Source organism: Lolium perenne, chromosome 3 (genome assembly GCF_019359855.2).
Source record: "Lolium perenne isolate Kyuss_39 chromosome 3, Kyuss_2.0, whole genome shotgun sequence".
In the NCBI taxonomy this organism is placed as follows: Eukaryota; Viridiplantae; Streptophyta; class Magnoliopsida; order Poales; family Poaceae; genus Lolium; species Lolium perenne.
In genome coordinates, this window is record NC_067246.2 from 198,048,342 (window position 1) to 198,074,964 (window position 26,623).

At 45.0% G+C, this 26,623-nt stretch overlaps 1 protein-coding gene across 1 annotated transcript; it reads right to left on the bottom strand.

Annotated features, from left to right (window-relative positions):
- Nucleotides 1-15,713: 15,713 nt before the first annotated feature.
- Nucleotides 15,714-18,198, bottom strand: LOC127343028 (cytochrome P450 CYP72A616). Its single transcript, XM_051369105.2, is given in 5 exon segments — nucleotides 15,714-16,293; nucleotides 16,377-16,470; nucleotides 16,472-16,759; nucleotides 17,148-17,392; nucleotides 17,525-18,198. Coding segments are annotated over 5 exon segments (1,590 nt in total). The 5' UTR covers nucleotides 18,053-18,198; the 3' UTR covers nucleotides 15,714-15,858.
- Nucleotides 18,199-26,623: the final 8,425 nt, after the last annotated feature.

The window sequence follows — 26,623 nt, forward strand, 5'->3', positions numbered from 1 at the left end:
CTGGCTCGACGGGCTTGCACGTGCTCTTCAGGAAGCACTTGCTCGTCTGTGCGGACAGAATGCGGAAGCACTTCGTGAGGAACGCTTTGCGCATCTCGCGAGGCGTAACTCTGACGGAAGGCCCATGGATGTGCCACTGCACCCCCAGTTGAGGCACCATGTGGATCACTTGGACTTCATGCTCTACCAGACTCAGAGGGACCTCGACGCCTCTCGCGCTTACGCGAACCAGACCCATGCTCACATCACCGAGCAGGGTGAGGCGATCAAGCTACTCAACAACGACCGCAGAAGCCTTCGCCAGCAGCGTGCCAAGAAGGACGCTACGATTCGCCGCCTTCGCGCCCGGATCGCGTCACTTGAGGCCACTGTCAAGGCCCAGGAGGATCAGATTCGTCAGCTGGAGGATGACGATGAAGGCATCGACATTCAGGGAGGAGACGCCTTTCTGAGCGATGACGACGACTTTGAGGAGGACGAGAACACCGAGGAGGAGGACTACGAGTTCCTGGAGGCAGGACCCGATGACTACGTCCCGATCGATATCGATGATGAGGAGTAGTTGCACTAGTTCCACTTATAGTAGGTGTGAGTTGTATCCCGTCCTTTGTATCGTAGCATGAGAATGGTTCCTAAAACCATGGGAGTATGTGTGTAGTTTGTACTATGTGTTGCATGAATGAATGAATGTTATGTTTGTCATGAAAAGATTTCAAGTTTTCAAATGCTTTTCAAACTTAACCAAAATGAACCCTAGAGTGTTCCCTCTTATCTCATAATCTTCTACATCTTCAGATGGCCCCTCCGAATCGCACCAACGATGCGATGCTGCAACTTCTGCAAACCCTGCTTGCAGACCGGGAAACCGAAAGAGCCGAGCGCCAAGCCAACCTCATCGCCTTGCAGAACATCGCCAACCAAGGCCATGGAAATCATGACCACCCCGGATCCAAGCTCAAGAACTTCCAAAACACCAACCCTCCGGTGTTTAGCAAGACCGAGGAGCCCCTCGATGCCGACGATTGGCTCCAGACTATGGAGAACAATCTGGAGGTAGCTGGAGTGGAAGCCAACGAGAAGGTGTTGTTCACCACTCACTATCTCGCTGGACTAGCTCGCGCTTGGTGGACAAGCACCCGTGCCATGAACGGAGGTCAATTCATGACTTGGGAGGATTTCAAACTCAAGTTCAGCAAGTACCATGTACCCCCGGGTCTTATCAAGAAGATGAGGGATGAATTCCGTGAACTGAAACAAGGTCGCATGACGGTGGTTGAATACCGCGACAAGTTTCTCACCCTGTCAAGGTATGCCCCTGATGAGACCGACACTGTTGAGGAGAGGAAGGAGAGATTCCTGAACGGACTGCATGATGAGATGCAGACTGTCCTCGTCAACATCCCCTTCGCCGACCTCGAAGCCCTTGTTGACTCCGCCATCCAGATGGAGGGCAAGTTAAACCAAGCCAATGAGAACCGCAAGCGCCGCATGGCAAGTCAGAGTGGATCAAGCCACCCCCAAAAGTTTCGCCCTAGCTCAAGCGGAGGATTCACTCCGAGGCACAACAAACCCCCGATGCAGAACTCTCGCCCCGGTTATCAGAACCGGAGTGGAGGAAACTCCAAGCCAGGAGGCTACAACAACTACAACAACAACAACAACTACAACCGCGCTCCACCCCGAGCCCCTAACAACACCAACAACAACACCAACACCACCCCCAGAACCGGAAGCAATGCCGTTCCCGTTGCGAACAAGCAGGACAAGAGCACTATCACTTGTTATGAGTGTGGTGTAGTGGGGCACTACTCCAACGAGTGTCCCAAGCGTCTTGCCAAGCTCGCCGGCAACACCGCTGCCCCTGCTCAGCAGCAACGCCGTGTCTCCACCGGCAAGAAGTTCGCCCCCAACAACCCCAACAATCGCAACGGCCGCCTCTACCACATGAACGCCGAAGAAGCCCAGGAAGCCCCAGATGTTGTGCTGGGTATGTTTTCTGTCAACCACACCCCTGCTAGAGTGTTGTTTGATTCCGGAGCATCTCATTCCTTTGTCACAGAAGATTTTGCATCAACAAGTAAAATTTAACCCCTCAGTTTGAAGCATGTTATGATAGTTCAAATCCCCGGATCAACCACCAAAGCCAGAAAATTTTGCAAAAATGTGCCAATCAAAATCCATGATGTAGATTTCTTTGCAAATCTAATCATACTTGGAACCAAAGGTTTGGAAGTTGTTCTAGGAATGGACTGGATGTCCAAGCACAATGGATTGATAGACTGTGCCAAGAAAGCCATAACCATGACTAGCAGCACCGGTATCGTAGTGGAGCACGTCTCTGAAAAACTACCCAGAAAATTTACCTGCAACCAAAGTGTATCCAAGCCAACTCTGGATCAAATCAGGGTCGTGTGTCGCTACCCTGAGGTGTTTCCGGATGATCTACCCGGTATGCCCCCGGATCGGGATATCGAGTTTATCATTGAGTTAATCCCCGGAACTGGACCCATCGCCCAGAGAGCCTACAGCATGAACGCCGCCGAACTTGTGGAGCTAAAGAAGCAAATAGATGACATGTTAGCCAAAGGTTTGATTAGACCAAGTGCATCCCCCTGGAGATCCCCCGTCTTGTTTGTCGACAAGAAGGATGGTGCAAATCGTTTATGCACGGACTACCGTAAGCTTAACGATGTCACCATCAAAAACAAATACCCCCTACCCAAGATCGAAGACTTGTTTGATCAACTCACCGGATCCCGAGTTTTCTCGAAGATTGATCTTAGAACTGGATACCACCAACTGAAGATCCGAGCCACCGACATTCCAAAAACTGCCTTTACCACCAGATATGGGTTGTATGAGTACAACGTCATGTCGTTTGGACTGACCAATGCCCCCGCTTATTTCATGAATCTCATGAATAAGATCTTCATGAACTTTTTGGACAAGTTTGTCGTTGTTTTCATCGACGACATACTCGTCTATTCCAAGTCCGAAGAGGAACATGAACAACATTTGGAGATTGTTCTAGAAACCCTTAGACAACACAAGTTGTATGCCAAGTTTAGCAAGTGTGAGTTTTGGCTGGAAGAAGTTGGATTCCTCGGACACATCTTGTCTGCAGGAGGAATTGCCGTAGATCCCGCCAAGATCAAAACTGTTATGGAATGGAAAGCCCCAACCACACACCCCGAGGTCCGCGCTTTTCTTGGATTAGCCGGATATTACCGCAGATTTGTAGAAGGATTTTCGAGCATCGCTCGACCAATGACCCAACTGCTGAAAAAGGACAGAAAGTTTGAGTGGACCGACAAGTGCGAGGAGAGCTTTCAACAGCTCAAGAGTAGACTGACAACAGCCCCAATCCTGATCATGCCAAATATCGCAAAGCCCTTTGACGTATATTGCGACGCCTCCAAGACGGGACTTGGATGCGTGCTTATGCAAGAAGGCAAGGTTGTATCCTACCTTTCTAGACAACTCAAGCAACATGAACAGAACTACCCAACCCACGACCTCGAACTTGCAGCCGTGGTCTTAGCCCTGAAAGTTTGGCGTCATTACCTCATGGGTAATCGATGCGAGATCTACTCCGACCACAAAAGCCTCAAATATATATTCACCCAGAAGGAGTTGAACATGAGACAACGCCGATGGATCGAATTGATCAAGGATTACGACATGGAGATTCACTACCACCCCGGCAAGGCCAATGTGGTAGCGGATGCTTTGAGTCGACTGCCGTGCCAGTTGAACTCCATGCTCGCAACCGAACAGCCCAGTTTGCACCAAGAGTTTGAACAGTTCAGACTTGAACTTGTGAGTAAAGGATTCCTAGCCAGCATAGAACTGCAACCCACCTTGGTTGGTCAGATCAAGGAAGCCCTGAAGGACAACGCTAGCATTGACGGAATCAAGAAACAGATAGCCGCAGGAAAAGCCCCCGGATTCACCATAGACGAAGCCGGAGTGCTTTGGTACAAAGAACGTCTCTGCGTACCATCGGACTCTGACTTGAAACAAGTCATCCTGCAAGAAGCCCATGACACCCTTTATTCAATCCACCCCGGAGGTACCAAGATGTACTAGGACCTGAAAGAACAATTTTGGTGGCACGGAATGAAGAGAGAGATCGGTAGCTATATCGCTAAGTGTGACATCTGTCAGAGAGTCAAGGCAGAACACCAACGACCCGCCGGACTGTTGCAACCCCTTCAGATTCCGGAATGGAAATGGGACTCCGTAGGAATGGACTTTATCACCGGACTGCCCACATCCAGCAAAGGCAATGACTCCATATGGGTAGTGGTCGATAGATTGACCAAAGTCGCCCATTTCATCGCCGTCAAAACTACCTATCAAGGCCCCAAATTAGCTGAACTCTACATCTCCAGAATAGTTGCTCTGCACGGAACCCCCAAATCGATAGTGTCAGATAGAGGATCACAGTTCACCTCAAGGTTCTGGCAGAAGGTGCATGAAGGACTAGGCACTCGCCTAAATTTCAGCACCGCCTATCACCCTCAGACCGACGGACAGACTGAGAGAGTAAACCAGATACTGGAAGACATGCTTAGAGCATGCGTACTGGAATACGGATCCAAGTGGGAAGATTTCCTACCTTACGCAGAATTCTCCTACAACAATAGTTATCAAGCCAGCCTACAGATGGCCCCCTTTGAAGCCTTGTACGGAAGGAAGTGCCGTACCCCCCTGAACTGGTCAGAAGTCGGAGAGAGCCAAGTTTTCGGCCCAGACGTTCTTCGTGAAGCCGAAGAGAAAGTCCACCAGATCCGCGAGTACCTCAAGACTGCGCAATCCAGACAGAAGAGCTACGCCGACAAGAGACGTCGGGAGATGACCTTTGAGATCGGAGATTTCGTCTATCTCAAAGTATCCCCCTTGAAAGGGATGCAAAGGTTTCAGCTGAAAGGAAAGCTTGCACCTCGCTATGTGGGACCTTTCCAAGTCCTCAGCCGCCGAGGTGAAGTATCTTATCAACTGGAGTTGCCTGAAGAAATGTCAGCTGTGCACGACGTTTTTCACATCTCACTTCTCCGGAAATGTCTGGAAGTCCCTGAGAAGACCGAAGTGTTTAAGAACATCGATCACCGATCGGTGGATATCAACAAGGATCTGACTTACCGCGAAGTGCCGATTCGCATCTTAGAAGAAGCTTACAGAACCACCCGCACCCGAAGCATCAAGTTTCTGAAGATCCAATGGAGCAATCATACCGAGGATGAAGCCACCTGGGAACGCGAAGACTTCATGAAGAAGGAATACCCAGATCTCTTTAGTACCTAACTTTCTTTTCGATCTCGGGACGAGATCTTTTGTAAGGGGGAAGGGTTTGTAACACCCCAAATTTCAATAAAAAGAAAGTTAGAGAATTCCAGAAAAGCAAAATTTCAAACCAACAAAAACTTTTCTTTTGCATATAGTACCATGCATAGGACTTGTGCATTTGAGTGATATGCCATGATGATTGTTATTACTTGTTTTTGATATGCTCTAAAACCCTAGAGTGATCATATGAAGATCACCAACCAAATAAATCAAAGAGGAAGAAAATCCATAAAAAGCAAAACCCTAAAAACCCTCACATATGCCCTATGGCATTTTTATAAATTTTGACCCTAGACCTATTTGGTCCTCACCATTAGTTGAATAAGGTTATTAAACACTTATTACAACTTTTGGAATCAAAGATTCACAATTCAAATGTTTTTCAAACACAAAAACCTCTCACATGTGATAATGGTCAATTTTGACAATTATAGTCTGATCACCACTTTGAGCCCCTGCAATTCAATTTCCCAAACCAATTCTTGCTAACTCTTTGCACCATTTCAAAGTCAACATCAAGGTGAACAACTTTGATGAAGATCACCCTGCCAAATTCATCTTTGATCACTAGCTATGCTCATCCAAAGTCTTAACTTTTTAACATATTCAACAATCTCCCCTTAGCCATTTTGGCCAATTTTTGAATTCTAATTTTTCCACCACCACCTCCAATCATCTCTGGTCATTTACAACTTATATCAACACTCACATTTCAAAAACATTCACCATTTGAATTATTTCAAATTTGGATATTTTGTAAATTCCAAAATATGGCACTATTTGCACACTATTGCAAATAGTGATTCTACTCTAACTAACCTACCCCAACCTATTCTAAATGGTCCCCTGGTTCCCTCTCTCACTAACCCCAGCATAGAAACCCTAGGGAGGGAGAGAGAACAAGCAAGACATGGCCATGCCGGCCCATGCCGGCCATGTTCTTCTCCCCTCTCATCCTTGCTCGCCACCCTGGCCCTCGGCGCCCACACTCGCCACCGCACACTCCTACACCACCTAGCACCGGCCATCGTCGAGGTAGACGCCGTAGCTCGCCGGAGATCGCGCGCCCAAAATCGCCCGGCATGCCGCTCGCGTCGCTACCATGCGCGCATGGACGCCACTGGCCACGCGCCGCGCAGCCACCTCGCGCTCGCCCTGGCCCCGCTTGCCGGCCGTTGAGCATCAGCACGCCACCACGACGCCGCCAGACATGGCCACGACCAGACCCTGGACCGCCGCCGCCGTGAACGGGGAAGAAGATCCCGCCACTGCCGCGACATGCCCGGAAGCAATGCGACCAGACCAGACGTCCCCGACCAAACCAGCACCACCTCTAGCTTCGCACGGACGAGGAGAACCCGACAGCGCCCACGCCTAGCTCGCTAGCTCGCCGGAGACGCCGCGAGCATGTCGATCACCACCCTGCCCCGCACCCCTTGCTCAACCCTATAAATAGAGCGTTCCCTGGACCAAACCAAGCACACCAGCTCACTCCCCACCTCACCGCTTCGCCACCACCACTCCACCCACTCGATCGTCGCCGGAGCTGCTCCAATTTGAAGATCGGAGCCGCCCGTACCCGGAGGTCGCCGCCGTCGATTGGAGCTGTTCCAGGAGGAGCCGCCGGTACCAGGAGCTCCGCCGTCGTCTACACCTTCACCGCGCACACTGCCAACCCTAGCTGGAGCCGCCGTAAGCTCTCCGACCCCCTGCCCTCGCCGCCAACCTCCCTGCCTCTCGCCGGAGAAGACGACGCACCAGCGCCGTCCGATCCCCTTCTAATCCTACGCCCCACATTGAAACGTACCGATTCGGGTTAGATGAGCCACGACAGGCGGACCCCACCCTGTCAGGCAGCCCGCACGGTACTGGACCGTGGTGGGCTGGCTCGGGCCGTTTTCAAATCATTTGGCCCAACCAGTTTTCCCGCCGGCCCGTTTTATTCAAATCTAGTTTAATTAATTCAAATGAAATTCAATACTGCCCAAACTTTGAAATTCAACCATTTCAAATTGGCTAAACCAAATTTAGTGAATTTTATATTGTTAGAAAGCCACTGAAATTCTCTACAACATGCCACTGGCCTCTTGGTCAAATTCTTTGTAGAATTAATGTGACAAAAATAACAAGACAGGGACTTTGCCCTATTCAAATAATTCTTAAAAATCAACCAAAATAGATATAAGGTTAATTCCAACTCTAATAGCTCACATTTGACTTACACTAATTGTTTATGCAATAAAATGGTGTGGTCACTTTGTATGATCATGCCATGGGTTAATGAATGGATATGTTGACTAGTTTAACTAGTTGATATTATCCAAAACTATTAAAGTTAAATTGTGTGAAGACTTACACTTCATTTAAACTTGTCTCACATGAATTCATGAGATGTTTGGACCCCTGGTCCCAAACTCTCTTATATGAATTACTTGAGATTTAAATCAAAGGTAGTGTTATTTAAATGGTATGAGGTGATCCACCTCATTTAAATCATTTTCCACAAATGATGATGATGAACCTTTGACTTGGGTCAATATGAGTTCTTCCATGATTGTGGGAGAAATTAAATCTTAAGAAGATTTCAATGAGAGGAAATTATTTCTCAAGAACCCTATGGAAACTATCATTTACCTATGGAATCCAAATTCTATTTAAATCCCACAACCCATGCACCCTAGTTTATTTAATTGTGTGCATAGAGTAGTTTGTGTGTTTAATTGTGATGTGTGGAATAGCCATTGAATTAGTGAGTAATTATACTCGTATTCAAATTTAGACGGTAGCACCGGAGAGTACGCCGAAGAAGAAGGTTGCTACCAGGAGGAAGAGGAGGAACAGTTTGAGAACTACCAAGGCAAGCTAAATTACTATGCAAGCTAATATTCTTGCAACGTGCAAAGCCCCTTGGGGCAAGGCACCATGTTTCTTATCTTTTCTTATGTGAACCCATCCCAAGTTGTTACTTTACAAGTTTTTACTTGTTTTCTAAATGAGTTACTTTTATAGTTAACTTTGGTCAAAATACAAGTTGGTTATTAGAGTAGTGAGTCAGTCTCTTCCAAGCAAAGCAAGATAGCACCCCTCATGAATTAGAGCTAGTGCTAATGAACTAAACTTGACTACTCTAGATGGGAACATTGTGATTTTGAAATGAATTTGAAACCTTGGAATGATGATGCATTCCATTGAATGATTTTTGAAGGTGAATATGACCAAGAGAAGATGGTGATTTTTGATAAAACATGATGTTGGTTTGAATGCGATACCTTTCCAATTATTAAGTACCCCCACAATACCTGATTATGGGTAGGGCTTAACTGGAAGTTTATGCGTCTTAGTATGGGTTCCCTCTAAACAAGCGTCATCGGGGTTATGCCGAAAGCTGCCTCTACCACAAAAGAAACGATACGATATGATGCGAAATGAGGTGAATGTCCGGCCCAAGCCTGTGCGATTCCTGTGCTGACTGTCTGTCTTCACTGGGAGGCCAAGCTCATGGGGAGAGGTGCTCATACTAGGATTCGTAAGTGAAAGGTTATGGTTGATGATCCGCGTACTGTGTTACGATGATTCGGGGAAATCCCGACGGATGAAATCAAATGTTGTGGCACAAGTGTGCAACCTCTGCAGAGTGTAAACCTATTCGAATAGCCGCGTCCACGGTTACGGACGGTTGGAAAGGCCATACAGTTTCCGATGTCATATCTTTGAAAATGATGTTGAAAGGTGATGGTGAAATGACTTGTGGTGGATTGAATTGAAATCACCACTTGAATGTTGGGAATGACACTAATGTTCCCACTTGAGTTAGTTAGCACTTGAACAAGCTTTTCTCAAAACTTTGTGAACTAAAACTAGCTTTATGCAAATAAACTAGAGCTTAGCAAACCCTACTAAAATGTCTAGCACTTACATTAGTATTAGTTTGCGAGTACTCAACGTACTCACGGCTTTGTCCCTGGCTATTCAAATGGCCAGAGTATGAAGACGACCAAGGAGATGATCAGCAGGACGCCTACGACAACTAAGCGCTTTCTGACGTCAAGCGTTGGCCTGTGGACTAGAGAGTCCTTGTATCTTACGCTTCCGCTATGTTGAACTATGAACTTGTGTTTGTTCGTTGATCAATAGATCAACTATTCGTGTAATATGGATCATGTGATTCCAAATTTGTAAGACTTATGGTTTGTAATGAATGATGACTGTGATACTTAACTATTATGCCTCGCAACAACAATATTCCTGGGATTGCGATGTATGACATAATAGGCATTCGGACTTAAAAATCCGGGTGTTGACAAGAGCCAAGGTCACACAAGAGGCTGAAGCATATCAAGCTGCGTTACCACTCGATTCGCGAGTACATCGAAGATGGAGAAGTAAAGATTTGCAAAGTACACACTGATCTAAATGTAGCAGATCCGTTGACTAAAGCTCTCCCTAGGGCAAAGCATGACCAACACCAGAATGCCATGGGTGTTAGGTATATTACAATGTAATCTAGATTATTGACTCTAGTGCAAGTGGGAGACTGAAGGAGATATGCCCTAGAGGCAATAATAAAGTGGTTATTATTTATATCTTTATGTTTATGATAAATGTTTATATGTCATGCTATAATTGTATTAACCGAAACATTAGTACATGTGTGATATGTAGACAAACAAAGAGTCCCTAGTATGCCTCTTAACTAGCTTGTTGATTAATGGATGATTAGTTTCATAATCATGAACATTGGATGTTATTAATAACACGGTTATATCATTGTATGAATGATGTAATGGACACACCCAATTAAGCGTAGCATAAGATCTCGTCATTAAGTTATTTGCTATAAGCTTTCGATACATAGTTACCTAGTCCTTATGACCATGAGATCATGTAAATCACTTATACCGGAAAGGTACTTTGATTACACCAAACGCCACTACGTAAATGGGTGGTTATAAAGGTGGGATTAAGTATCCGGAAAGTATGAGTTGAGGCATATGGATCAAGAGTGGGATTTGTCCATCCCGATGACGGATAGATATACTCTGGACCCTCTCGGTGGAATGTCGTCTAATGTCTTGCAAGCATATGAATAAGTTCATAAGAGACCACATACCACGGTACGAGTAAAGAGTACTTGTCAGGAGACGAGGTTGAACAAGGTATAGAGTGATACCGAAGATCAAACCTCGGACAAGTAAAATATCGCGTGACAAAAGGAATTGGTATCATATGTGAATGGTTCATTCGATCACTAAAGTCATCGTTGAATATGTGGGAGCCATTATGGATCTCCAGATCCTGCTATTGGTTATTGGTCGGAGTGAGTACTCAACCATGTCCGCATAGTTCGCGAACCGTAGGGTGACACGCTTAAAGTTGGATGGTGAAATGGTAGAACTTGAATATGGAATGGAGTTCGAATATTTATTCGGAGTCCCGGATGAGATCCCGGACATCACGAGGAGTTCCGGAATGGTCCGGAGAATAAGATTCATATATAGGATGTCATTTTATGTGAATTAAAATGATCCGGAAGGTTCTATGGAAGGTTCTAGAAGGTTCTAGAAAAGTCCGGAAGAAACCACCAAGGAAGGTGGAGTCCCGGAAGGACTCCACCTCCATGGCCGGCCAACCCTAGAGGGGGAGGAGTCCCAAGTGGACTCCAATGTGGGGGCCGGCCACCCCCCCACATGGAAGGGGGGAATCCCACCCCAAGTGGGATTCCCACCTTGGGTAGGTTTCCCTATCACATGGAAGGTTTTGGGTTCGGGTCTTATTCGGAGACTTGTAGTCCAACACTTGGGGCTTCCACCTATATAATGAGGGGCCAAGGGGAGGGGGCCGGCCACCCTAAGACCACAGCCTGGCCACCCTAAGACCACAACCTGGCCGCCCCCCTTGAGTGGCCGGCCACACCCTCCCAAACCCTAGCCGCCCCCCTCTCCTCCATAAGCTCCCGCACGCTTAGCGAAGCTCCGCCGGAGTTCTCCACCGCCACCGACACCACGCCGTCGTGCTGTCGGATTCAAGAGGAGCTACTACTTCCGCTGCCCGCTGGAACGGGAGGTGGACGTCGTCTTCATCAACAACCGAACGTGTGACCGAGTACGGAGGTGCTGCCCGTTCGTGGCGCCGGTGATCAAGATCTTCTACGCGCTTTTGCAAGCGGCAAGTGAACGTCTACCGCAGCAACAAGAGCCTCATCTTGTAGGCTTTGGAATCTCTTCAAGGGTGAGACTCGATAATCCCCTCGTTGCTACCGTCTTCTAGATTGCATCTTGGCTTGGATTGCGTGTTCGCGGTAGGAAATTTTTTGTTTTCTATGCAACGTTATCCTACAACTGTGTGGGCCCCCCGTGGCCCTTCCGACTCCGTCTCTTCGCCTATATAAGCCCTGGTGACCTAAAACTTCGAGACGAATAAGCCACGAGATGAGAAACCTTCCAGAGCCGCCGCCATCGCGAAGCCAAGATTCGGGGGACAGAAGTCTCTGTTCCGGCACCCTGCCGGGACGGGGAATTGCCCCCAGAGTCATCTCCATCGACATCACCGCCATCTTCATCGCCATCGCTGCCTCCCATGATGAGGAGGGAGTAGTTCTCCCCCGAGGCTGAGGGCTTTACCGGTAGCTGTGTGGTTAATCTCTCTCCCATGTACTTCAATAGAATGATCTCATGAGCCGCCTTACATGATTGAGATCCATATGATGAGCTTTGTAATCTAAATGTCGTTATGCTATTCAAGTGAATTTTACTTATGTGATCTCCGGAGACTCCTTGTCCCACGTGTGTAAAGGTGACAGTGTGTGCACTGTGAGGGTCTCTTAGGCTATATTTCACAGAATACTTGTTCACTGGGTTATGATTTGAGTTGGATGTCTCTATGAAATTGTGGTGTGTTAGTACCTCCTATGAATGCTCACAGTGACAGCGTGGGGTGTTTATTAGTACTTGGGAATACATCTTTAAGGTTTGCCTACATGATGAATTAGTGTTCGTTATCTTGCCAGAGAGTAATTCACAATAGCATAGTGAAGTGCTTATATTTATATTTAATTATGATTGCAATGTTGAGAGTGTCCACTAGTGAAAGTATGATCCCTAGGCCTTGTTTCTAAGCATTGAAACACCGTTTCCAACAAGTTCTGCTACATGTTTGCTTGCTGCCATCTTTTATTCAGATTGCTATTACCACTCATATTCATCCATATCACTTGCATATTACTATCTCTTCGCCGAACTAGTGCACCTATACATCTGACAAGTGTATTGGGTGTGTTGGGGACACAAGAGACTTCTTGTATCGTGATTGCAGGGTTGCTTGAGAGGGATATCTTTGACCTCTACCTCCCTGAGTTCGATAAACCTTGGGTGATTCACTTAAGGGAAACTTGCTGCTGTTCTACAAATCTCTGCTCTTGGAGGCCCAACACTGTCTACAGGAATAGAAGCGTGCGTAGACATCAAGCTATTTTCTGGCGCCGTTCTGTCGGGAGGTAAGGTAAAAGGTATTCACATCCTCCGACTACTAAGCTATTTCCTAGCACTGTTGCCGGTGTGTGAGTGCTCGAAGCTATTTCCTTTAGATCCTGCAATTGCATCTTTTTGTTTCTTATTTTTATTTTTCACTAGTTAGGCGTAATGGAAAACAACAGTGAGCTTTTTAATCTATTTCCTGAGTTAAGACATAAATTGTGTGATGCGAAAATTAAAAAACCTATGGAACCTTATTTGCATGCTAGTAGCAATGATATTAGTATGAACGCTTTGAACACCATTGTTGCTAATACTATGGAAAATTCTAAGCTTGGGGAAGCTGGTTTTGATGAGCATGATATTTTTAGTCCCCCAAGCATGGAGGAGAAAATTTACTTTGATGATACTTTACCTCCTATATATGATGATTACAATGATGACTATCATCCACCTACTATTGAGGAGAAAATTAATTATGATTATGCTATGCCTCCTATATTTGATGATTATGGTGATAATGATAGCTACCTTGTTGAATTTGCTCCCACTACAATTAATAAGAATGACTATGCTTATGTTGGGAGTAGTGATTATTTTATGCATGAGACTCATGATAAGAATGCTTTATGTGATAGTTATATTGTTGAGTTTGTTCATGATACTACTGAAAGTTATTATGAGAGAGGGAAACAGGGTTATATGCATCTTAATAATATTAAGTTTCCCCTCTTTATGTTGAGAATCTTGAAGTTACTCGTGTTTTATATTCCTATGCTTGCCACTTTGTTCTTCATGAATTTATTTGTGTACAAGATTTCTTCCCATAGGAAGTAGGTTAGGCTTAAATTTGTTTCATACTTGCTTTTTGATGCTCTCTTTGCTTCAACTCTCATTCTTATGTGAGCATCATTAAAATTGCTGAGCCCATCTTAATGGCTATAAAGAAAGCACTTCTTGGGAGATAACCCATGTTTTTATTTTACTACAGCAATTTTGTTTTATATTTGAGTCTTGGAAGTTGTTACTACTGTAGAAACCTCTCCTTATCTTTATTTTATTGCAATGTTGTGCCAAGTAAAGTCTTTGATAGTAATGTTGATACTAGATTTGGATTACTGCGTAGAAACAGATTTCTTGCTGTCACGAATTTGGGCAGGGTTCTCTGTAGGTAACTCAGAAAAATCTGCCAATTTACGTGCGTGATCCTCAGATATGTACGCAACTTTCATTCAATTTGAGATTTTTCATCTGAGCAAGTTAAGTGCCCCAGAAAAATTCGTCTTTACGGACTGTTCTGTTTTGACAGATTCTGCCTTTTATTTCGCATTGCCTCTTTTGCTGTGTTGAATGGATTTCTTTGTTCCATTAACTTTCAGTAGCTTTGGGCAATATCCAGAAGTGTTAAGAATGATTGTGTCACCTCTGAATATGTGAATTTTTGATTATGCACTAACCCTCTAATGAGTTTGTTTCGAGTTTGGTGTGGAGGAAGTTTTCAAGGGTCAAGAGAGGAGGATGATACAATATGATCAAGAAGAGTGAAAAGTCTAAGCTTGGGGATGCCTCCGTGGTTCATCCCTGCATATTTCAAGAAGACTCAAGCATCTAAGCTTGGGGATGCCCAAGGCATCCCCTTCTTCATCGACAAATTATCAGGTCACCTCTAGTGAAACTATATTTTTATTCCGTCACATCTTATGTGCTTTACTTGGAGCGTCTTTATGTTCTTGTTTTTCTTTTGTTTGAATAAAATTGGATCCTAGCATTCATTGTGTGGGAGAGAGACACGCTCCGTTGTTGCATATGAACACATGTGTTCTTAGCTTTACCTTTAATGTTCATGGCGAAGGTTGAAACTGCTTCGTTCATTGTTATATGGTTGGAAACAGAAAATGTTGCATGTGGTAGTGGTATAATGAAATACTTGCATAATCTTGTAGATCTTTGAGCTTTGATAACTTGATTCTTTGCAAACGTTTTGAGGTATTTAGATGGTAAAGCTTGCTGGATAAATAAGTTAAAATTAGTAGTGGATTGTTGTCTTTAAGCTTGTGCCGTACTACAAACTCTACTTAAATAGTTGAAGGTGTAGTTGGACTTGATAGCTTTCCATGTCTAAGAGTTCATCGTAATAACTAAGTTGTGCTGAAAGTCGAGGGAGCTAGCGGGGTACTTGTGCCACCGTGAACGGCCCTCCTTGGAGTGAATTTTAATCATGCTCTTAATGTTTAACCTGCTAGTTGTTTGCAATAAGCTTGGATAAACATGATACACGTGCGGAGCCTGACTATGGCGCACCTGAGGAATTGGAAAGTTCTTACCAAAGATTTAGAGGAAGGATTATTTTGGCCAGTTCTTGGAAAAATTGATGATCATACTCAAGACCCTGGATGACAGAAGTTAAAAAGTGCACTTACTTTGGGTGGCTTTCTACCTGGATGTCATTTGCAGAAGGATCAGCTCCCTGGCGTATCTGACTGATTATCCGGAGGAGAGTGATTCAATTCATGTGGTGATGTGAGGGGTTGTCTCTCAGGCGATGGTCATGCAGAAAACAGACTCTACACTAAAGCTCTGGGGTTTCGGGAAGAAGTTCGGGTGATCTAGTGTTTCCGAGTTCTTAGCACTGATAATTAAGTTTTAGGCTTTTGCATGCATGTTAGCTTTGGAAGTGGTTTCGATCCCTGTGTTCATGTAGCGATGTGATAGGGTTTTTATGTCACTTTTGATAGTGCTTGGAAACCTGTTTCGACGAAGCTCGGCTGCTGGGACTTCTAGTATGGAGCTTTACTTTCTGTATGAACTCTATGGTTTTGTTTCTGAAATTGAACCCGAGTTAAAATCCCTGTGAATCTAACAAAACAAGAGCATGACAGTGGCAACGGTTGGACAAAGACTAGAAAAGTAGGGTTCCTCACGGGAGCACAATTTATGTTGTACTTTGTTATCAAAAGCAGGATGTAACTAAAATCATATTACATGGCCAAAGCAAAGGCTATACTATAATATAGGCAGCGAATGCCATACATATATAACACTACGAAGAGATAGCCCGGAGTTTAATTTGAGCACCATGCATTGGACGCATCATCATAACAGTATGTGGTGCATGGGTATACGAGGACGCGAGTTCAAACTCAAAGCGTTGAAGGATCATGCACAAGGCCATCTTGGCCTCAAGCAACGCAAAGTTCTGACCAATACAGATACGTGGCCCCCAGCCAAATGGGAAAAACGCACCGGCGGGCTCCTTGGAGGCCTTGGAGATCCCGTCCGCAAACCTATCTGGTCTGAATTGGTGCACGTCGTTTCCCCAGATGTCCGGGTCATGGTGGATGAACAACACGGGCATCTCAAAGACCACTCCAGCTGGGTACGTGATGCCTCCGATCTCAATCTCCTTGTATGTCTTTCGGGTGAAAGCAGTAGCTGGTGTGTACAAACGAAGAACCTCGTATAGAATCATTGTCACCTGCATAACACATATTAATAAGATAGTGCACCTCTATGTAAATGTCATGGCAACAAACTAAACAATTTCCAGCTGGTACTTACAATTTTGAGTCGATTAACACCCTCATACTCAAGTTTATGCTTTCCAAATAGGCCAAGAACCTCTTCCCTTGCGCGGTCCTGCCACTGGTGCATCAAGTCTGATAATTGTCTACGAAGGAAAGAATCTTGATGTAGTCTCCATTCCTGCAAAATAGAACAACTTGCACTCCTCTATGACTTCTGCTTCTGACATTCCTAGGATGGATTTACCATTTGCATCTATGGTTGTCATGTTTGACTGCAGTAATAGGCCGAGTAAGTCATCTTTCGTGCTTTCTCCTTCCTGTATAGCTTGCATCCTATTAGAAATTAGACCTCGTAGAATGTTCTCAATCTCGTCATTAATTTGATGCATCCTTCGGTTATTTTTGGTAGGAAAGTACCTGGAAATGACATACCCGTCACAGTGTCAGTACAATAGTACATACAGACAGAGTAACGAAGGCTTACTTTTAATTAAGATTCCGAGAAAACAAGGTGGTGAATAAAAGGATAATACTGCCATTATTGGAGGTGCCCTTAGTAAATTTTGATTAAAACTGTGTTAATTTTAGTACTGAATGATTACAGTATCATATTTCATTCCATGATATTGAAGAGAAATTAAACCAAATGAGATTGCCCCTGCAATGTCAATTGGAGCCTAAGAGTACTGTCTACTGAACAGGACTAGTAAGTTCAAGTGAAAAAGGGGAGTGAGTTCTAGTGAGCTTCAGTTAGTACCAAGAAGTAAGTCACATATAAAGTTTTTAAAAAAAAGTTGTAACTGACGTGTAACCGGGTATCATAATCTTGTGAATGGCTGCCATGAATCTCCCCATCTGCTCGGACTGCAGTTGAGAAATCCTTCTTCCTTCGAGATAACTGCTACCGAATGCGGTTTGTGAGATGACATCTCCGGTGAGGTTCTGGAGCTCTGAGGAGACATCCACTTCCCACGAGCCGTCGGGACCAAGGGATTGAGTCCATCCGCCAACAAGCTCTTCACAGCATGCAGAAAACGCTGGCAGCATGAGCTGTAAATTAAGCAAGATTACTCTCGTCACGACAGATGCATGGTTAATTCACGACAGATGCATGAAAAGTAGATGTAAAGTAATTGTACACACATATGGTAAATTACGCGGAACAATTAACAGCAGCCATACCTTGAGTTTCTCGACATGGAACGCAGGGTTGAGTATCCTTCTGTGCTTGACCCATTTCTCGCCCTCGTAGTTCCCTACGCCTTCGGCGAGGAGCTTGGATAGAGTTGGGAACTTGAGCTTCTCGATGTGGCCAAACTTGTTGGACATCACCTCCCTGACAAGGTGAGGATCGGTGATGGTCACCTTAGGAATCGGACCGAACCAAGAGATGCACGGCTTGCCGTGCTCCTCGACGTTGTTATAGAGGAAAGGCATGACGTGGGCGCCGATGTCGTGGCAGCGCAGCGGCAGAGGTCTTGACCACACCTCCCTGTTTTGCCGGGCGTAGTCGTTGGCATCACCGATGAGGAAACGGTACGACGTGCCGCGGAGACCCTGGGCACGAAGAGCCCGCTCGAGCCGCCTTGGCTGCCACCACAGCTGATCTAGCAGTCGGATGGTTGGCCACAGAAGCACCGAGCCAAAGAGGCTGCATATCAGGAAGGTCCATGGCACAGAAGCTGAACCCAGTAGCGATTCAAGAATCATTTCTCCGCAGAAAAGTGGGAGCAAGAAGAGAGGATAGAAGACAGTGATGTGCACTTGGACTGGTTTGGTAATGTTTGGGGTCACAACTCTGAATATATAGTAGTGACACCAGGACAGTGTAGTCTCCACTGATCATTTGTTTAATGGTATGCCATGTGGATATGTCGATCAACCTCACCACACAGTCAATGCCTCGTTCCTAAGGAACTTGGAAGACAAGAAACTCCGCTTATGATCTGACTGGTCAAACTCAAGGTGCAACGCAGGAGGATGGCTCCCTACCATGTGCTTGCTGTTTCATGGTTGCTTCGTTGCAGTTTGTGTGATCCCAGAGCCAGTCCATGCACACTGGAGACCCAGGGCAAAACAAACAACTTGATGTAGAAGCTCAGTGTAATTGGTATTTTCGTGATATTAATATATTTCTTTTATAAAAAAACAATTTGGTTCCGTTCCGTACAAAAATATATAATCAAATTATTTTGTGCGCCAGTGGTAAACTAAGTGGCCTTTCAGTACAAGTTTGCGATCTCTATAGTTTTTTACACAGCAAAACACAAATTGGCGTTGTCGCTGACAAAAAAGATAGCATTTGCTTCCAGATCAGATTATTAAAGGAGAACAGTTGTATTTCTCTTGCCAAGTTCTCATAAAATTATTTTGTCTTACAAGATAAATTGTGGAAACGTCGCCCTCTTTGCATTTTATTTTTGTGGAAGGTTCAAGGAGAAATGCTCTGAAATCAAAAGTTCAACACATTATATCCCATAATGGCATTATATCTTACACAAGACAAAGATTATCACTTGAGTTGTTCAGAAATGAAGAGAAAATGCTCTGGAAGACAGGGCATTGTTGAAACCGGAACAGACAAATTTCACTGTCTTATTTTCACTACAAATCTGCAAATATGTGGCAGCCGGGTTACCTGGACAGGAAAACCATCTTATGCAAAAGGTTAAGCCGTCCCAAATTCACCATGTACCGGGCAAGTTCATCGCCCGATTAACTGATTAAGTAACACGATATCATGACTCAGTGGATCTTCATAATGGCGATTATCGAGTCCGATTTCGCATTAGTATGCGAGGACAGATATTTGCTCGATCATGTCTTTGCTGTGACGAATCTTGAAACTGAGGCTCCTAATGAACATAAAAAAAAAATCTAATATACGACACATATTTTTCTAGTTCTTTTCAGTCTAGCAGATGGGTATGTGAAGTATCGCAGCTTGCCAAACTTCAGTTCTGATTCACTACCGTATTTGGTCTGTCATTGTTCCGGTTACTGCACATGTCCCATTGCAGGCAAGCATAAGTAAGACCAGAGTTGACAGGGGAAATAAGTTGTGTTAGATGAACTGAATACACAGTGAAAGCCAACAATTCAGTGGATACATAACAGCTGTTTGGTATAACAAATGCTTAAAAGATGCTTACATATTACAGCATAGTAGAAATAACAGATGAGGGCCAGCAGCATTAGTTTATATTATCAAATAAACAAAGAAGTAAATAACTTTGTTTTTTGTTAATCCAAGGTAAATTACAGGAGTTCAGGTACCAGGAAGGATAGAATAGGTTGTTTAGGGAATAGGGTAGAGTTCAGGTACCAGGATGGGTGGCACCCCTGTTACAGGGTTATTGCCGCTTCACCGCGTTGTGAACTGCCATCTTGGCTCTCCTTCTATTAAAAGTTGATGCACTTTCCAAGGTGCATTCTCAAAAAAGGAATGGTAGAAATATTCAGTTATAGGGAGCTTAAAATGTAAACGTTTATGGTGAAATATCATTAAGATGGTCACCACAGGTTTGAACCCTCATCGGACAATCCTCATTGGGAACCTGAACTATTTTTCCAATTGATTAGCTCACTGGGATTTAAGACGACAACACCACATGTTTGAACCCTCATTGGGAATATGTCGAATATACTTGAAATTTTGTCAACATAGAGATAATGAGAAGAGTGCAGAGAATAATATTTCTTCAGCAGAGGTTTAATCCTTACCTTGTTCATATTTGACCTTGGATAGTCAGTGCGGGTGGATTTCTCTCTCTGGAGTTCGCCGCCAACCAGCTGATCCTGAATGACCTCGCCGGCTATCGGAATCAACCCCTCGTCACCGCCGCCCGGGTTAGAGCGGACACAGGAGATTGCGGCGCCGCGAGCCGGAGCCAGTCAGCCAGATGGGCCCTGGATGGGCTGAGCCAGTGGCTTATTTAGTGATAACTGTTTTATTTTTAATCTTTTATTAAAGTATATTTGTTTATGAGTTGATAATTTATACTAAAAATAGTCTATATTTTAGATAAAATAAATTTTTAAATATATCAAAAATAAGTGTTGATACAGTATTTGTTTGAATAAATGTGTATACAAGCTGTCTATGTAAATATTAAAGAGAACAATAAAAAATTAGTGTGTTGGAAAAAGTTGTTCCCTTTACATATAACGTGTGAAAGTTCAATGTCGGTAATCTAGAGGGGGGTGAATAGGTTCTACAAAATTTTCCTTGACTTGTTTGCAATTTTAGGCTATGCCAATAAATAAAGTGGCCTAATGCAAACTAAGTGGAGCACCCTATATGAAAATATATATACAAGAACTTCAAGCTCGATGGCTATCACAAATAAATAGGTGGAAAGAAATAACCGAAGCATGCAGAGACAACGATGTATCCCGATGTTCACTTCCTTGAGGGGAAGCTAGTCACCGTTGGAGAGGTGCACACCGAACACCACGAAGGCACACCTTCTTCTCCGTGAGCTCCTTCCATGAAGTAGGAGCTCGTTCCACTATGTGAAGATCTTAGGGAGGCCTTCAATCCCGTAAAAACTTTCCGGCTCGATCACAAAATTGATCGCTCCCGGCGACCGCTAGGAGTCCTCAAATTCCAAGAGCAAAAAGATCGGAGAGAAAAACTTGGTATGATGGCTCAAATTGAAATATGTGTGCTTGAAAGAGAGATGATGAAAAGATCTTCGAGATACACGGATCAACTCTCAAAATCGATGACAAAACTTGCGGAATCAAGGATTTGAGTTGGGGAACAGAGAGAAAGTTCTTGAGACCTTCACAAATTAGATCTGGATCAAATAGAATAGCAAAAGGTAAGTGATCCCAAAACAAAACTGCCTGCCTTATATAGAGAACCAACCTGAGGTTGGGTGGTTAGGAGGATGGTTGTATCCCCAGCCCACCAGAGTTCGAACCCCAGTTTTGACATTTGTGTATCTCATAAAGGCGGAATATTCATTCAGTGGGAGGCGACGTTCCCGTCGACAGCGGGGCGCCTGTGGTGACTTCGTCAATTTCAAGATCCAATCCACCGGCTCAGTCTTTCAGAGGTGCTCATAGGAGTAGGGTATGCGTGTGTGCGTTCATAGGGGTGAGTGTATGTGTGTGTATGTGAGCGTCTGTGTTTGTACTGTGTTTCTCAAAAAAAAAAAAAAAAACTACCTTATATAGAAGAAACCTAGCCCGTTGTAGGCATTTTTCGGGCAGGGGAAAGAGTGAAAGACTGGCCGGTATGACCGCCCATCAACTGTCCGAGCGATGCGAGAGAGAGCCCGTGAGGATCGGGAGCGGGCGCGGGCGGTTGGCAGCTCTGGGAGCAGACGCGGTGATCGAGCGGGGGACGCGCGGGGCCAGGAGAAAAGGGCGGCGAGCGGGCGAGCGCGGCGCGGGGCGGGGCGATCGATCAGCAGCGCGCGAGCGCAGGGTGGGGATCGGGCCAAGCGCTGCGCGTGCGGCAAGGAACTGAACGATACATGCGTGTGGGGATCTGCGTGAAAGTTATGTGCAAGGAAAGAAAAGCAAAAGGCCAGCGCGGAGAGAGGAACTGGGCCGGTCGGTTTGGTATTTCTGCCCTTTTCTTTAAATTCTTTTGGCACAAACCGGAGGAAACTTTGAGACTCTTTTTTGGTTACAAACTCGGGGGTAAAAAAAATGAAGAAATAAAGATAGACGCAACCGGCGAAATATTTTTGTGGCGAATAAAAGGTGGTAGAAAGAATATAGCAAACGCCGAACAAAATTCGAGCCACTTTTGGAGATGCCGAATAGATGGAATCAAATGCGGCATGTGGTGGCGAAGATAAAAATGACGAATGATGCCAAACGAGTGGGATGAAAGAGAAAGGTGATTTGAGCCAAAGAAGCAAACAACGACTCTGACCCCCTCTTAATAGTACGGGGTCCTATACTCAAGAAAAAATGAAAAGAGGAGACTACCTTGTCGCGCTTCGCCTTCGAGCCTGTCAACACCCGGATTTTTAAGTCCGAATGCCTATTATGTCATACATCGCAATCCCAGGAATATTGTTGTTGCGAGGCATAATAGTTAAGTATCACAGTCATCATTCATTACAAACCATAAGTCTTACAAATTGGAATCACATGATCCATATTACACGAATAGTTGATCTATTGATCAACGAACAAACACAAGTTCATAGTTCAACATAGCGGAAGCGTAAGATACAAGGACTTTCTAGTCCACAGGCCAACGCTTGACGTCGGAAGGCGCGTAGTTGTCGTAGGCGTCCTGCTGGTCATCTCCTTGTTCATCTTCATACTCTGGCCATTTGAATAGCCAGGGACAAAGCCGTGAGTACGTTGAGTACTCGCAAACTAATACTAATGTAAGTGCTAGACATTCTAGTATGGTTCGCTAAGCTCTAGTTTATTTGCATAAAGCTAGTTTTAGTTCACAAAGTTTGAGAAAAGCTTATTCAAATGCTAACTAACTCAAGTGGGAACATTAGTGTCATTCCCACCATGCAAGTGGTGATTTCAATTCAATCCACCACAAGTCATTTCACCATTATCCTTTTCAACATCATTTTCAAAGATATGACATCGGAAACTGTATGGCCTTTCCAACCGTCCGTAACCGTGGACGCGGCTATTCGAATAAGTTTACACTCTGCAGAGGTTGCACACTTGTGCCACAACATTTGATTTCATCCGTCGGGATTTCCCCGAATCATCGTAACACAGTACGCGGATCATCAACAATAACCTTTCACTTACGAATCCTAGTATGAGCACCTCTCCTGTCAACACCCGGATTTTTAAGACCGAATGCCTATTATGTCATACATCGCAATCCCAGGAAATTGTTGTTGCGAGGCATAATAGTTAAGTATCACAGTCATCATTCATTACAAACCATATTGTCTTACAACTTGGAATCACATGATCCATATTACACAAATAGTTGATCTAATGATCAACGAACAAACACAAGTTCATAGCGGAAGCGTAAGATACAAGGACTCTCTAGTCCACAGGCCAACGCTTGACGTTAGAAGCTCCTAGTTGTGGTAGACGTCCTGCTGATCGTCATCCTCGTACTGCTGCTCGGCTTCATATTCTGGCCATTTGAATAGCCAGGGACAAAGCCGTGAGTACTTTAAGTACTCGCAATCTAACACTAAAGTAAGTACTAGCATTGCTATAATGGTGTTCTAAGCTCTAAGTTATTTGCATAAAGCCAATTTTATTTGATAAACATTGTAGTAAACAACTCCTCATGTGCTAACTAACTCAAGTGGGAACATTAGTGTCATTCCCACAACTCAGTTGTGATTCAAAAATCCAAGTCACCCTTCAAGTTCAAGTTTAAAAATCACCAGTCACATAGATATAAATTCTGATGACGGAAACAGAATGGCCTTTCCAATTGTCCATATCCGCGGACGCGGCTATTCGAATAGTTCTACACTCTGCAGAGGTTGCACACTTGTGCCACAACATTTGATTACATCCGTCAGGGATAAAACCCCAAATAATCGTAACTCAGTACGCGGATCATCAACCGTTAACCTTTCACTTACACATCCTAGTATAGGCACCTCTCCCCATGAGCTTGGCCTCCCGGTGAAAACCAACTGTTAACCCGGAAACTGCACAGGGCTTGGCCGTACAATTCACCTCAATTCACATCATTTCTCAACAACGGAGGCAGCCTCAAGCATAACCCCTATGATGTGTGTCAGAGGGAACCCATACTAAGACACATAAATTTTCAGCTAAGCCCTACCCATAATCAGGTATTGTGGGGGTACTTAATATTGGTAAGGTATCGCATCCAACTCAATCACCAGTTTTTAGCCAGAATCACCAAGTCAATTTCAGTGTCATATTCACCTTCAAAATCTTTCAATGGAAATGACTCATCATTCCAAGGTTTTCACCATCATCATTTCATCAACACATGTTCCCATCTAGAGTAGTCATTTTTAATTTAGCACTAGCAACTATGTATGAGGGGTGCTAAGTATTTGCTTTGCTTCTAGGCTAAGTTTGATACTCTTGTACTAACTCCATACTAACCAGGTAAATCATAAATCAAAAGGTACTTTGATAAAAACAAAGGTAAATAAAATCTTGTAAAGTAAAACTGGGAAATAGGATCATAAGCATAAAGTAAATGGGGTAATGCTTTGCTCATGGTGAGCTTTGCACTTTGCAAGAGTATTATCTTGCCTTGGTTGGGAAACTGGTCAAAGTGGTCTTCTTCTTCTTGGAAGTAGACCTCCTCCTCCTCCTGGTACTCCTCGGTACTAGCGTCTAAAATACGAATACGGGGTACACAATCATCATACCAAACTAATTTACTAAACTAGGCACAAACATGGTTCACACACTTAAACTAGCATCACATATTAATATTAGGTTGGTGGATGTGTTTTTCTTATTATTTAAGAAAAATCATTTCCTCTCATACTAGTCTTAAATGTTACTTTGAATTATTCAGGGAAATAATTTCCTCTCATTATCTTATTAAGATTTAATTTCTCTTATGCATAATATGTGACCTAGGTTGACCCAAGTCAACCTCTTCACACTTATCATTTGGAGAAAATGATTTAAATGAGGTGAGCACCTCATACAATTTAATTCTAGCATAACAAAGATTTAATATCACCAACAATTCCTATGAGACCTAAATGACCAGAGTCTCTACTTCATTTGGAAATGGTGGTGACAAGATTTAAATGAGAGAAACTCTCTCATAAGATTTCTTAATAGTTTTGGACAATATCTTTGACTAGAAATAGCCATAAAGTCATTTAAATCAACTAAGCCATGATCATTCAAAGTAAGCATGGCATATTTTTGTAGAAACAATTAGTATAAGTGAAATGTGAATTATTGGAGGTGGAATTAACTGAAAAGCATTTATGGTTGATTTTTAAGAATTATTATAAGGAAGAAAAGTCCCTGCCTTGTTTATTTTGTCATTTTAATTCTACAATAGATCTAGGGTTCTATCCAGTGGCATTGTGTAGATAAAATCCTAAGCTTTCCAACAGTATTAAGTTTGTAAAATTTGGCCAAGTAGATTTGTCCCTACTAAAATTCAAAGTTGGCAACAGATTAGGGTATTTTCCTATTTTCCAAATTTCAATTCAAAAGGTGGGCTGGCGCGGGAAAATAGCTGGGCTGCAGAGAGAAAGGGAAACTGGGCCGGCCCAGTACTGCGTCCAGCGCAGCGGGCCGCCTGACAGCGTGGGGTCCACGCGTCAGCGTCTATTTAACAGCGAAACGGTATGGTGAAAAGTGAGCGGTTGGATTAGAAAGGGATCGGACGAACGACAGACGTCGTCGTCTCCGGCGAGAAGGGCGAGCACTGGCGGCGATGGCAGGGGGTCGATGGCTCACCGGCGGCGCGGCGAGGGTCGGCGAAGCGCGGAGAAGACGTTGGCGAGGTAGAGGAAGCAGCCTGAAGCAGTCTCGTCTCCAGGGGTGGCCTCCTTCGCCGGCGGGCTCCGTGTACTGGCGGCGGCGACGAGCTGGCGATTGGGGCGGTGTGGTGGTGAATCGAGTGAATGGAGAGGTCGAGGAGGGGTGGTGTGAGGAGGAGAAGCGAATGGTGTGTCCAATTTGAGAAGAGGCGTCCTCCTTTTATAGCGGCGCGAGGTGGCAGTGGGGCGGAGCGGCAGTCGTCGACGGCGTCGTCGTTCCAAGGGCGCCAAGGGGCAAGGGATGGGCGCGGCGTGTTGCTGGGGCACTGGCGAGGGTGACGAGCGTGATCGTGGCTCCGCAGAGGCTCTGTGGCGCTGGCGCGCTTGATGGGAGTGCTCGGGCCATGGCGGGCAGGCGTCGTCGTGGTCGTCACGGCTGACGTTCCCGCGGGCTAGTGGACGTGTCCAGGCGCTTCAGCGAGTCGTCGTGCGTCGACTGGCGCTGAGAGGAAGGGTGGAGGGGACGCAGGGCCGTGGGCGTCATCACGCCCTGGCGTGTCCAGGGTTGGCGCCATGCGTGCTCTGGCGCGGCATGGGCGCGTTCTGGGCGCCACTGGGCGCGCCAATGCCCGCGTGTGCACGCGTGGTCTTGGTCAAGGGGGTGCACGGGCGTGTTCAGGGAGGTGAGAGGGAGCGGCCAGACATGGTGGTGTGGTGCTGAGCTGACCAGAGAGGGAGGTGACATGGGGATGGCATGGTGAGCACGGGCATGGCCCTGCCATGGTCATGGAGGTCAAGTGGAGGGGGTACAGTGGCTGGTACTGATGCTGAGGGATAAGTGGAGGTGCCAGGGTGCAGGGAGGGTCAAGGT